This window comes from Nilaparvata lugens, chromosome 2 (assembly GCF_014356525.2).
Source record: "Nilaparvata lugens isolate BPH chromosome 2, ASM1435652v1, whole genome shotgun sequence".
In the NCBI taxonomy this organism is placed as follows: Eukaryota; Metazoa; Arthropoda; class Insecta; order Hemiptera; family Delphacidae; genus Nilaparvata; species Nilaparvata lugens.
In genome coordinates, this window is record NC_052505.1 from 43,804,244 (window position 1) to 43,819,097 (window position 14,854).

A 14,854-nucleotide genomic window follows, 5' to 3' on the forward strand; every position below is an offset into this window, starting at 1 on the left:
TTCAGCTGAGCAGCTGAGCCTCTTTTCGCTTCCACACCAGCCCGAAGCGAACAACGCAAAGTTCGCACATCAACGATACAAGACTATCAGTCAGGTCCACGTTATAATGGCAGTGTTTAATTAGCAATGGTACTGCTATCCTTGTCTATCATTCAACAAAGCGGATAGTGCTATCTCTTTTTCGCTTTGCTCTGTTGCCAGAACGTATTTTAACAATGTAGAATTAATAATTAATTAACAAAATATTTAATCTTAATTATGAAAATTCATTATGAAACTATATAAAAATATAATTTTGTGCTTAATAAAATATTATTGATTATTTTAAACGAGAGAGACAGTTAATATTACATCAAAAAACCTGTATCAGCTACCGTCTATAGAAGGCATTGACAAGACAGAGCATCGGCAACGTTGTTCTACTATCTCTCTCCACTGCCATTATAACGTGGACCTGACTATAGACGAGAGCAAAAATGCTTGCAGAGCAGACAAGTTGAACTTGCAGACAGAATGTGGCTGTAACCCAAGGAGAGTATATAGCTATACTCTAAACACAATTATTCTTGGCTGCAACCTACAACTATGCATCAGCCACTTTGCCACCTCCCAATTATTGGAATTCGCGCTGTCTCGTGATTGCACCGACTATACAAACCATACACACCTTTTGCTACCATTTCTCTATGGTGTATAGTGAGGTCCACGTTATAATGGCAGGAGAATAGCGTTGCCAATTCTCTGCCTTGTCACTGCCTACTATAGAAGATAGCTGGTATCGGTACATAACAGGGGCCTGTTTCACAAAGGTACAAGTTGGTTACAAGTCTTGTTGTCAACCAAATCAACCGGTTTTGGAGAACAGCGATTACAAGCGTTTCACAAAAGCAGAATTGTAAACTTGTAGTTAAAATGAATTTCTACAAGTTTACAAGTGATTTGCTTGTTACGAACAAGTGTTTCACAAAGATTTTCATTGTAGCCAACAATTTTTGTCGAAATTACTTGTTCGTAACTATGAAATTTCTACCGAAGTGGAAAGCTATGTAAAGGATTTAAAAGTGATAATAAAAATGATTTTAAATATTCAATAAATATTTCCAATAATCAAAAATGCCCTATATTCCTCTATAATTCATTATTTTGGAAATATATGCATTAGGAAATTGAATTTAATAAATAGTTATTAAAGTGTTACCTCATAGGTTATGTGTACTATAGTATATAGTATACTTTATATATAGTACATATACTGTGTAGGTTACAAATTCAGCAATCAATGAAGTAGACTGTACAAAAAACATGATATTGCTTTCAAATATTTTCAAAGTAATTATTGAAAAGTACAAGTAACCTTTATAAAGGATAAAAAAGGTATAAATTGATGATACTTGCTAATAATGATGATCTCCCTTATCCCAAATCTATTTTATTCATCAAAAAAATATATTTTCTCATGTTTCATTTTCATAATTGAGCTAAAATATTTTGGTAGTTCATTTTGTTTTTTCAAAGCAGGATTTTCTCCTCCAGGAGAGGAGGTCCTGTTCAAAGTCAATAAACGCTTGGCAACAGTGCGGCGGTAGAAAAGAATAGGGCTATCTGCTTTGACTAATAATCAGGTGCTGACTTTAATACGAGAATCTTACTATAGGTCAGTAGGCCAACATTAAATGAGGATAATCAAAATCATTATTTTGGGAATTCAAAAATTTAATAAAGCTATTGCTGAAATTGTAATTCAAAATAATAAATTTAAACTTGACAGGCCTTCTACTGATAGTCTAACCGTAATGTAATAAAAATGTTTCTCAAGCTCTCTCAAAACTGTAGAAACAAAATCTTCAACCTTGATTATGATCACTATAATCACAGTTAAAATAAATTGTTAAGCTCTAATTAATCTATTGAAAATCAATAAAAATAATATATTACAATTGAAATTACTGTAGCGACAGTTTTGTAACTGAGCTCAAGTACGGTTCTTAATGGTCTTGCCATAAAGGTAATTATCATGGTCTGTTTCCACTTTACAGTTGATGCATAAATCATTTGGAGAGAACCGAGTAAAGCTCTATTTTAATGGCGGAAAAGGGCTCGAGTGAAAAAGTCATTGTGACTGCCAGTGTAATTCTGGAGCAAAGACGACCCGAGTGAAAAGTTCCCATTCGAGTAAATGCAATTTTAAAACAGTTTAGAAGGGGAAGTCAAATCCAATAGATGTCAAATAACCTGCAATCTGTGCAGACAAAATCAATACCACTCTACTTATTTTGAAACTCTCCTGAAAAAAAGGTTTCCCGATAACTAAAAATCAGCATTGATGGACTACTTAGTAATCAGAGAATTGATTCGAAAATGGTGACGATATTACCAAATGGACATTAACCGAAACATTGTAAATTCAGAAATAAAAAATACATGTATAGGCTACCAGAACTCAACCGAAAATATAAGTTAATATTTTTACCTTTTATTGTTTGAAAGATCCGTTTACTGTTCAAAATGGAATCCACGCTGCCGATCTTACCCATTTAGAATACTATATTACTCAACTGAGACACACTCATTAAAATATTGTTGCCTTTGAAAACAGACACAATTACACACACTGTAACCGAACACACTTCACTGAAACAAGCTGTAGAGAATATTGATTATTTTTCTGTAATCTGCAGCACAAAAAGAGCATTCGTGTTGCTTTATAAGAAATTAACCAGGCTCTATACAAACGAAAAATTCATACAAAGCGCTTGTATACATTTCGTAGTGAAGCAAGTCACTGACTAACTACAGTTTCATTTGAAAATTATTATTGTTCGGCTTATCTGCATTATCTCCGAGAACTGATAATAAATCAACTCCCGCTACTCCTCTACGGATATTGTTTACAATACCCACATTGCAATTCTGTGCGAGAGTCTATATACAGTATTTAACTCATAATGACATTTCAACTATCTTAATATAAACTATTTTTTAACTGTCTAAGCTTTGTGATGGTGAATATAGCAAGTATTAAAACTTTGAAAGTAACAGGAAGTTTGAAGAAGGTGCTTATTGAATTCGAAGTTTTCAACTACCGTTTCATTTAGAATAATAATATTATATTATTAATCTGAAAATAATAATATTGATGTTCAACAGAAAATATCATTAGTTGACTAATCAATGAATCGATAACCGATTATTGTATGAAAGATTAAACAACAATTTTTTCCCATTATTTAAAGAAGTTCAATAATTAGGCATTCAAGTAAATGCATTTCCAGTAAACAGATTCAACAGGAAAACAACCGAATGATTAATATCATGCTGTTGAGAAAGGTTCATATCTGATTTTGATGTTCACTCTTGGCGGAGTAAACTTTATGCTACAACCACGTTCTTTATTATGTTACATAAAATAATTATTCTAGATAATGAGTTGATTGAAAAACGTTTTTCATAGTTATTTACTGAAACAGTGGAGAAAATTACGAATGAAAAATAGAGTGAATTGATTTATTTTGAATTTAAAATATAGAGCGGATAAATAACTGTATTAGTCATAGTATTGTCTGGTTGAGTTTTTTCAAATTGGATATGTATCTTACACATTCCTAATCTTAATAATATATCTATATTTGTGCTGCTTAGCTTCGTAAACATTTAATTCAATTTTCAAAATAAAAGTAATAGAGGAGATACAAACAAGCAGTTGAAAAAGTGTAGGTTAATTTTGACTCTGAGAAGGATCATGTATGATATGGTAATTGGCGGATATTTAGGACTCATAAAACCAAAAATGTGGAGATAATAGTTTATCCTTAACATATTATCTCAGGCATAAGTTAGCGATGGTAAGGCATGTTGGATTTATTTTAGGGAGCGTTCCACAATGAGAGAATCACAATCAGTCGTATAAGGTAAGGTAGCTTTTATTCATATTCATACTCAAGTCAATTACACACAATATAATTTGCAGTTATTTAACTACAACCATTAGTATTTGTCAAAGGTGTGTCTCCGAGTTCGTTGACATTCGAGTTTAACTGTCTCTCAGATTGCGTTTGACTCAAATTACCAGCGTTTGAAGAAATAAGACAAAGTAAGTTATTTTCATGTTGAGCAACTGGAAAGTGTGGACATTACAAAAAACGGAAGCCGAGTATGAACTCATGGTAAGTTTAAGAGAGTTTATTTCATAAAAACTAATAACTATCATCAATTACAATGATCAACATCTTACACTATGAATAGAGACGTATAGTTTTGTCAGCGCCACATGTTAATACCCAAGGCTGAGAATGATGGAACATCACTTCAAATATTCCAAAGTCATTGTGATTTTTATGACTGCTCAACCGTTTCAACGGTACTATCAACGCGTTTTGCATGAGGTCACTGAAACAAATAAGAAATCAACGATTGTTGTAAAGTTGATAGGAGGAAGATCAGTTTGATTTTTATCAACTATAATGAATGAATAAGTAAACTCTGAAAACAGCAAATTCATAATATAGTGATGAATAGGATTAACGAATTGAATTTAGATCAAGACATTGCATGTCCTACTAAAGTTGCGTTTTCGTTTGTGCGTGAAGACCACGACAGGGTGAGGATCTCACATTGGGTGAATTTCAATTAGTCTAAATAACCTAAAAAATTATGTTTTTATGTTTTAGGTTGAGTTTATACTGTTGAATGGCAATATGTTGATATTATTCGAAATTTCTTGATTCTTTATTTAATTCTCGATTCAATATTTCTAGATAATAAACACAAATAACAAAAAGTTATTGGATCAGTAGTCCAGGCAATGAATGCTCAAAAGAGGGTATAGAGGGAAATGTTTGGAAGACAATTTTTGACCCGAAGTTATGTTAAGGGTAGTAAGGAGGTAAACATATCGAAAGTCCTCACCCCTACCCACTGTGCTTAGGGGGTGGGGTTGGTTCAAAGGTACCATTTCTTGGTTTCTCGCATTGAACTAAAAAACTATGTATCCTAAAGACTTCACTGTCTTATACCAAATTAAAGCTTACATAATTTCCTACAATATTCATTTCACAACTTTTTTCATATCTCCTCTAGTTTTCGAGATACCTCTAGTTATCCGCTCTTGAAGGTGTAACATTTTTGAAAAATCACGTTTGCCACCAATTTTCTTCTATTTTTTCTCTTATAACTTTTTAAAAATCGACAGAAAAAATCCATGCTAGTTATGACCTTATAGAGCATTGAATTCTCTTTAATTTGATGTATAATTTCACACATTTACGAATTTCCCTACACCTTTTGCAGCAGCTTTAGTGTTGAGTGTGGAATCTCCATTTTTGCAACAATAGCCCAATTGACAAAGGAATTTGGAGGGAATGCTCTAAACAACATTATTGACTTTACAGCTTTGTTGAGACTAGTTAGGAGAAGATATCAAAAGTCCCCATTCCTAACTCATGTGCTAAGGGGATGAGGGTAGTTTGAAAGTTGCATTTTTCAGCGTTTTTCCTCGACGCTCATATCTTGATAACAATGCGTTCAACCAACATGAATAACTATTCAAAAATAAAGCTTGATAAATTCTCTACATTTTTTGTTCATTGGAATTTTGTGATATTTCCACCAGTTCCGGAGATATTCGTTTTGAAGGTGTGTAATTGTTAAAATAACAGGCTTTTATCCAATAATTATTTTTCTCTTTCAGGGCTTATAACTCTTTAACAATGCATCATATAAACTGATGCTAATCGTAGGTTTGCAGAGCATTGAATTCTCTTTGAAGTGATGTATTATTTCACTATTCCAAGTTCTTCCTTTAATTGTTATAGCAGCTTCAATGTAGGGGGTGAAATTTTCATTGCTGCAACAAGTGTCAACTTAGTGGTTCCACACCTTCAACAGAGGGGATAAAAATGCGCACTTTTGCTATGCTTACCTACTAACTAGTCCAAATCAAGCTGCAAAGTCAAAAATTGTGTCACAAACACCCCATTCAAATATCATTGTCAAACGATCAATTGTTGCAGCAATGGAAATTTCACCCCCTACATTGAAGCTGCTATAACAATGAAAGGGAATCTTGGAATAGTGTAATAATACATCATTTTAAAGAGAAATCAATGCTCCACAAACTCACGTTTAGCATCAGTTTTTATGATGCATTGTTGGAGAGTTATAAGCCCTGAAAAAGCAAAACATTGGATAAAAACCTGTTATTTCAACAATCACACACCTTCAAGAGCGAATATCTCGGGAACTGTTGGGAATATCACAAAATTGCACTGAACAAAAAGTGTAGAGAATTTATCAATGCTCTATAAGGTCATAATTAGCATGAATTTTTTCTGTTTATTTTGTCACACCTTCAAGAGCGGATAACTAGAGGTATCTCGAAAACTAGAGGAGATATGAAAAAAGTTGTGGAATGAATATTGTAGGAAATTATGTAAGCTTTAATTTGGTATAAGACAGTGAAGTCTTTAGGATACATAGTTTTTTAGTTTAATGCGAGAAACCAAGAAATGGTACCTTTGAACCACCCCCACCCCCTAAGCACAGTGGGTAGGGGTGGGGACTTTTGATATGTTTACCTCCTTACTACCCTTAACAGAACTGCGGGGTCAAAAATTGTCTCCCCAACTTTTCCCTCTATAACCTTTCCTTGACTGGACTACAGCTGTTTAAGCACACTTGAAATTTAGAAAATACGATTGTCTTCAGACAACAATGTCTGTTCTCGTTTACTGCGGAAGTTTACGCATAAACAAAAACCCAGCTTCCGATGAAACAATCTACACAAATTGAATGATCAGAGGAATCCATTATTGGAGAGCCTGCCTTTAGGGACAGAACGTTTCAAATTGGAGAATACATGTTGTATCGTAAACATAGATAGATAGATGAAGATTTTATTGATATTCATAGGAAAAAGCACAATTACAATTCCAAAGCATAACAAAACTTCAATCGGCATGGCTCATGCCGACAGCCAGAATTGGAAGTTTATCTGTATTACATCATAGCAATGTTTTGTTAAGCTAGTTTCTCGAATCAATTCTACAATATTATTTTGGTCAACATCTTATCACTACTCTATCAGGGTGTCCACTGAATCAGGCTCAGAAAACTCCCGTACATTTCCCGCATATTTCAAGTTTTTCCCGGTTTCCCTCGCTGGTTGAAACACATGATTAATATGTAAAAATATAGGTTGGGGGGGGGGTCTATGGGGTTACTCAGAAGGATGGTCAGTTTGGAAAGAAAATATCCTTAAATAACAATATTTCAAAAGTGCACAAGTATGTTTTTTATGAAAATGATAACAACATTTATAACAATATTTCAAAAGTGCACAAGTATGTTTTTCATCAAAATGTAGCACCATTATACGATTATGTTGTACACTGTATTTCGAATAATATAAAAAAGTCAATTTAGAAGAAAACACGAAACTCCCTAACCTACCCTTTACCCTTTAAACCGTTGTACTCTGGTAGTCACTACCGGTGTATACATTGGTGTTTGCAATATATATTGTAGTTCTGATTTTTTAATATATTGTTTGGATTAGAGAAGTCTAGAACCAATTTTGCATACAAAATGTCCAATATCTTCCGATTGCCACAATTTAAATGTATAATTCAAAATCCCCCTGGGCGTAATTTTAAGACCAGAAAGCGCACAAAATTACGCCCAGAGGGATTTTGAATTATACATTTGAATTGTGGCAATTGGAAGATATTGTTGATTGAAAACTAAAATTCATTTAAATTGATTATTTTGTTGAAATTTTACTCGTTTTTGTAGCTCAGAACACATTGGATATAGAGAGTTCCGGATGATTTCATTGTATTCAGAATTTTATAATATGAAAAAAGACAAGAGCAAATTCAACTGTCCGACGACTGAGTGGAAATAAGCTGGAAACTAGAAAATGATCCGAAAATACGTGGTGTTTGGGCCATTCTGTATCCATCACAAGGAAATTTTGCTTGCAAAAATTGGTTCTAGACTTCTCTTATGATTGTATTCAAGCAATATATTGAAAAATCAGAACTACAATATTATATTAAAAGCACACATCCTTTTCATGTCTATATTGACTGGAGACAGGACTAATATTAAACATCCCCTCCCTCAGAGGAAGGACCTACAAAAAAAGCCAGGAGTGGAACTCACGTAGGTCACGAGTTTGTGGGTGGAGAGGCCAAAACTCACCACTGGTCAAAGAAAGGCGGCCATTCAGGCGAAACTTCTTGGGAGAGGTGAGGCTTTCGACATTGCAAAGTTTCGGAGGGGCAAAAAGAAGAACCCAAGAACTCCAGGCACAATAGTAGGTCAAGAGGCTGAGCCGAGGGTGACTAGGTGCCCTAGGTGACTAGGCGATTTGGCGACCCCTCCTTCAGCGGAAGGACCTACAAAAAGGCCAGGAGTGGAACTCACTTAGGCCACGAGGACCAATCAGTCTGAAGAGACTGCCAAGCATATCACACTGGATTGAAAAAAAAAATATTAAACAGAAAAATTAAATTTCAAGGTTCTGGAAAACATAGTGTGATTTGATTCACTATCAATAATTTAAACTTCGATAATACCTACACCAGATACGGAACTATACCTCAAATGGATATAAAGGTATTCCCACATGCCCAACCGAACCTCGAACAGCGTAGCGAATCGTACAATCCGCCGTGCATCGAGCCGTGTGCAGCGAACATAAGCCGTATGTTTCATAATGTTAACACTCAGCTGTTAAACAACCGCCGCGCAGTTCTCCGAACCGTTCGTCGTCCCACTAGCCGCTCTTTTAACAGTTCTCCACGCCGTTCGCCGAACTTTTCAGCCAATCAGAGCCCTTAATTAAAATTCGCCGTGCAGCTTGCGGTCCAATTTTGGCTATCCATCACAAATGGATAACATGTAAATACTTTTGCTAACATTAATACAGTACAGGCCTCTTCTCATTTTATTTAATCTATATTTCGAACAATTCATTGTCATGAATAATAATTTATAGAAATCGATAAATAATGTTAAATGTAAATAGAATAATTTCTGAAAAATTATTGATTGAATAAATTTCAATATTAAAATATTGTTGACCAAGAACTCAGTATCATGACAATTATTTCCTTTTAAAATTATAATCATTTTGTTATTTTTAAACTAATAATTAATTTCATCAACTAACCATAAGTTGACTGGAATAGATTCTGTAATTTCCATATTCTATTTATTTTAATAAATACTACAGCATATAATTACAAAAAGTGACACCTTTATAAATATTTTCCACTTGCCATCGATTTTCGTTGGTAAGAACATTAATAATTGTTATTTTACGAAAAAGTGGGTATAGTTGTACAATTTCCCCCAAAAGGTGTCTGGTTTGGTCAATGTTTTGGCAACCCAAAAAGCTTACTTATGGTCTGTGTGAAATAAGTTGAGACTTGACCCACCATCCGAGGAAATTACAAGGTTGCCACCAATTCCTGTAAAATTGCATCTTTCTCAAATTTCCAATTCAACGTCAGAATTGGATGTAGAATATCATCCCCGATATCTTAGTAGTTCTAAATAAGTTTCAGGGTTGAAGGGAAATTCAACTTTTATGATAAAATTGGAAACATCGCGAAGATTTGTTTTTCTTTTGAATATCACTTCTATCAGAATCATGGGGCGTCGTAATGCGTAATAATTTTATATCAAATTAACGAATTGGAAATTTGAGAAAGATGGAATTTTACAGGAATTGGCAACCTTGTAATTTCTTCGGATGGAGGGTCAAGTCTCAACTTATTTTACACAGACTATAGGTGAATCTGAATAGGACCTTTTTAGGCTCACCAATCTATACTATAATAAAGTGAAGAACTGGCTTATATTAGTACAGGATGGGAGAATTATGTTTAACGCATCATCACGTCTGAACTACTGTACTGATTAACTTGAAATTTTGCATATATATTCTTAATTAACCGAGGATGGTTATGGGCCTATTTAAAATTTTTCAAATTTTCATTACGTCAAGTTATAAAATAGACCCTTGTGGAGCACGGGTTACCTGCTAGTCAATAATAAAGTTTTAATCAAGGAATAAGGGAGTGTTCTTTTCATCGATTTGCAACATTCAGAACAGTGCTGAACTGTAACTCTGCACGACACTCCACAGCGTTTTCGGCCGACTGTACAGTGCGTCAGTCAGTCTATCAGTAACTTTTGACTAAATGACTTAAATGAGAAAGGGGCTGAAAAAATATAATTAAATAAAAATATCATAGAGATTTACAATTTATTGATGTAAATATAAACACATCAAAGAATGCGTTTTCGCGTTGCGGGTACATAATTAAAAACAAAAACATCAAGCAGATTAAAAAAGTTTATCCAATATGTTGTTTATTTGAAATGACCCTGAATAAAAACCGGATGAGCAAGGTGTGTATTATTAATTTTTCGTGATAGGTTATTACTTATAACTACTCTAAATACTTTTGTTACCAAATATATCATAATATCTTAGAGCCTGTTTGATTGAATTCTCCAATTGGTTTTAATTTATTTAGTACCTATAAATTCAAAATGGATGATCAATTATTGATTCACGAGGAAGTATGATAAAGAGAATCCAAATCAAATAATATTCTAATCATGTTTAGGAAAAAAATCAGTGATTGGAACATATATGTCTTGAAATTATTTCAGATAATTATCATTGGCAGTACGAAAACTGATGATTTGAAGCCGAAATTAGTAAAATAAATCAACAGTATAAATGTTTCATTATGAAAATTGAAAAATATTCACCACTTAGTATTTTGTTGTTTGAATTCGCTGAGCGGTTCGCTGCACGGCGCGCTGCGCAGCGAATTGCACGGTTCGCTACGCTGTTCGAGGTTCGGTTCGGCATGTGTGGACATACCTAAATAATGAATATCGCAAGAAAAACTACTCGTTCCGACAGATCCTATCGATGCAGGGCACCGATAAAACGCCGAATCGATACACGATATTTATAGAACGTCACATCGATACACCAACCTGCATCATCCATCACTAATACAGACATAATACAACAAATACCTCAACAAAATTCCCGTACATTTCCCGCCCAAATGAAATTCACGTACATTTCCCGGATTTCCCGGTTTTCCCGCCGCGTGGACACCCTGTCTATCTCTATGCGTTCAATCGCTCAGTATGAAAGCTATCAATGTTAGAAAAGAGAAAGTCATTATTATACCTTAGTTCAATATACAATAATTCCAAACGACAGCAAGACTTTTCAAATCATTTACCCAATAAATACACCCAATTCAATTTGCATGTACAAAATGAGAGAACAAAAATACAACTGTAAAATAACGGTCTATATGCACGATTGAAGTAACATAATTAAACTAACACATTCGAATACATGAAGACGGTGCCTATAAAACAAGAAGAGGAATCTAATTAAATATGCTTAGAAATATTACCAAGATTTAACATCCATAACTCTAAAATTCAAAGGTAACAGGGACCCTCTCAAAGGTAACAGGGACTCTCAATATCAAACTGATGAAACGTTCCTTATTTTCGTCATTAATATAATCTCTTCCCATTGTATGTGACGTTCTTAGTCTCTGATACATTGAGTGAAACTGCAAAGTTGAGGCCCTATTACACCACGTTTATACTGGTATCTCACGTATCCGTTCAATGATGATTTCACATCCATTTCTCCATAAACTCGGCTGGGTCACTGGATCAATCCAATCCATATTGTATTGTATGTGTAAATGTTTCCAATCGTTGTACCATCCACATTTGCTTTGCTCCATCAATCTTGTTATCTTTTTGTGAATCTGAACTCAGGTAGGTTTATAGTATCTACTATATATTACACATTTATTCTCAAATTATCTAGCCATAATACGCCTTTCCACTCTCTAGATACAATATACAGAGTGAGTCATATGTTTGGGAACCTCTCAATAAGTTGAAGACTGTTATACATATAATACTGTAACTTTCAGGATAAGTTATTAGTCGAATACTCTACCTTTTGACGTACAACTGAATTTCAACCCCTCATAAGGGGGTGACTTAGGGGTTGTAAATCGAATATTTCAAATGTAAACACCCATTGTGTGGTACATCATTTTAAAGGCCTTTTTAAACAAGAAAGATGACATCAATAAAAATGATCTATGATATCTGTATCCAAAATGGCGGCTAATTGAAGTTTTAGTTTTTGAAAAAATGAGGGGTTGTAACTCAAATATTTTAAATAAGAACACCCATTGTGGGGTTCATCATTTTAAGTCATTTCCAAAACAAGAAAGACGACATCAATAAAAATGTTCTATGATACTTGTATCCAAAATGGCGGAAAATAAAAAAGTTGATCGGAAATTTTCAACTAGTAGAAGAGAGTCCCTTGCGGGAAGGTCCCACCTCGTCTGAATCTTATTATATTAAAGCTGCATAAATAGCCGTCAATGGGCATTGCGACTGTCATACTTCAGTCGGGACCGACAAGATAACTTGCCCATACGATAGCATGGGAGTGACCTGGTTAAGAACTTTTGATCATATATGGGTTTGAGCCCTGGACCTCTAGACTGAAAAGCAGGCACTTTATCCACTAGACTACGGATCAATTTTCAAGCATTTTTTCAACGATTTGTTTTTCATAGAATTAAGATCTCATTATCAAGACAGGTAAATTTACAATCACAGTGGATCACAACTACCAAGTATATGAGCTGTATATTCACTTGAGATGGCTACTTGGAAAGGCAGTTATGTGTTGAATACTGACTTGTAGACCATGCCATGGCTGACGATGAGACTGCAGTCGTCGGCGACGGAGGCGAAGAGGGGATAGCGCTTGTGGAAGGCGACAGAGCGCACCGCCGTGCTGTGCAGTCTCAGCACTTTGTACGGCTTGGTCGACAGGTCCAGGTCGAACCACACAACCTTCGAGTCATACGAACTCAAAAGCAGATTGTCACCACCTGCAAAGTGCAATATCGACAAATCAATTCATTCAATAAACATATTATTTTCAAACTAGCTTACCCGGCGAACCTCGTACCGCCAAAAGTCAATGTATCTCATGTCACACGTGACTTTATTTGGTGAATCATGAAATTTATTTATTTACAATCAATATTTCCATTTACATCTCAATACGGACTTCCTATGTGCTTGAAACTACCGTTTTAATACCAGTAAACAATTTTATCACAGAGTGATGTGTTTATTACAGCTGGTAAGTTTAGATGCTAAATCATATTATCACATGATATCGAATCAAGATGATCTTCCCGTTCTACGTTAGCCGCTCGGCCGACAATTTCGAGAACATAGGTCTGTAAAATGGATTAATATATATAATTATTATTAGCCCCTCTATTAAAATTTCTGGCCAGAAACCATCCCCAATATTCACACAACATATTCCCAAAGTTTCATGCCGTTCTGTCAAGTAGTTTTCGAGTCTATAGGGAACAAACAAACTAACACACAAACAGACATTCATTTTTATATATAGGGATAAGGAAATAAAAATATAATTTCATGAACATTTTTTTAATAATAAGACTGATATTCAGTCATTTACAAATACGTAGAATATAAGCCGATACATAAGTATCATTGAGCACTGTTATCAGATATGTAGAATTGTCAAAATTAGAGATTTTAGTAGAAAAGTATTCTTTTTGTATTAGGTAGTTGAAGGGAATCAAGCTGGACTGTATTCTGAATTTTGTCGGCTACGATTGTTGACCGGCAAACTCAGTTTCGAACAATTATACAAAGAGGAAAAATATGAATGAAAACACCAAGGGGTGGTGTTAAACACTGAATGACAACCAAGGGGTTGATGGAAGTATGATTTCATCATAAATTTTTTCTAGTTTGTGAATTATTAGAAGACAATATAAATTATACGAAATTATCATTTTTGTCGAAATCTAATTAAGCTGGTTGACATTCTTAGCAAACTATATAGTATTAAACTGTTCTTTTATGAAAAAGATGTCAATGTAAATAATGATTTTCACTGTTATCCCCATGTGATCTGTTGGTTACAATGCCAGTTTTTATTGCATTTAGTGTGTATTTTTTAATAGATTCCATTATTATTATGTATTAAATATCAAATTTATATTGTAAATGAATCGTTGAATTACAATGTTCTTCAATAATTATTGTTAAATTACGACTCAAACTCACTTTTCAACTAATAATTTCACGTGAAATTGTTGGTATTCAATCTAATAATGTAAAATAATAGATTAACCCAATATACAAAATATCCTCAGTCTCTATTTCATATTCAGTAATAATAATAATGATAACATTGGAGCTGTTGTGATATTCTCATGGAGTTTAGATCAATAATTATCGACATTGAGAGATGAGTCGCAGTCAAGCATAATGGATAAATTATTATGGCTTGTATAGAACTATTAACAGCAGATATCAATAAAAATTAAATTCAAATGAAACAGAAAATTTCATTAATAATTTAAATTCCCAAAATTACCTGGATGAATTGCCATATTCGATATCCATTTACAATTCGAATACAATTTCTTCACCATTTCTTGTTTCACGAGGTCATAGACCCTCACATTCTTCTGAGACTGAAAAACAAAATAATACTCATCAAGCAATTTCAATAAAACGGTTGAAACTTAAATGCAGATTCAATCAAAGTGAACGTATCAAAAACCAAACCTCCTACAATTGACTCAACAAGACAATTAAAATGTATTGTTTTTAGTTTCAATGAGCATTAATTAATTTTGAATTCTCCATTTGCAAATTGGTCACGCTATTATCATGAAAAGTAACTGCATTAGCACTAAAAATACTA

At 34.0% G+C, this 14,854-nt stretch overlaps 1 protein-coding gene across 1 annotated transcript in view; it reads right to left on the reverse strand.

Annotated features, from left to right (window-relative positions):
• Nucleotides 1–3,902: 3,902 nt before the first annotated feature.
• The window catches only part of LOC111050005 (ribosome biogenesis protein BOP1 homolog), a 32,272-nt gene continuing 21,320 nt past the window's right edge, over nt 3,903–14,854 (reverse strand). The window contains exons 12-14 of the mRNA XM_039421270.1: nt 14,522–14,621; nt 12,788–12,983; nt 3,903–4,386 (exon numbers count right to left, since the gene is read on the reverse strand). Of these exons, the coding sequence (XP_039277204.1) occupies nt 4,233–4,386; nt 12,788–12,983; nt 14,522–14,621 (450 nt within the window). The 3' untranslated portion in view covers nt 3,903–4,232. The remainder of the gene's footprint in view (nt 4,387–12,787; nt 12,984–14,521; nt 14,622–14,854) is intronic.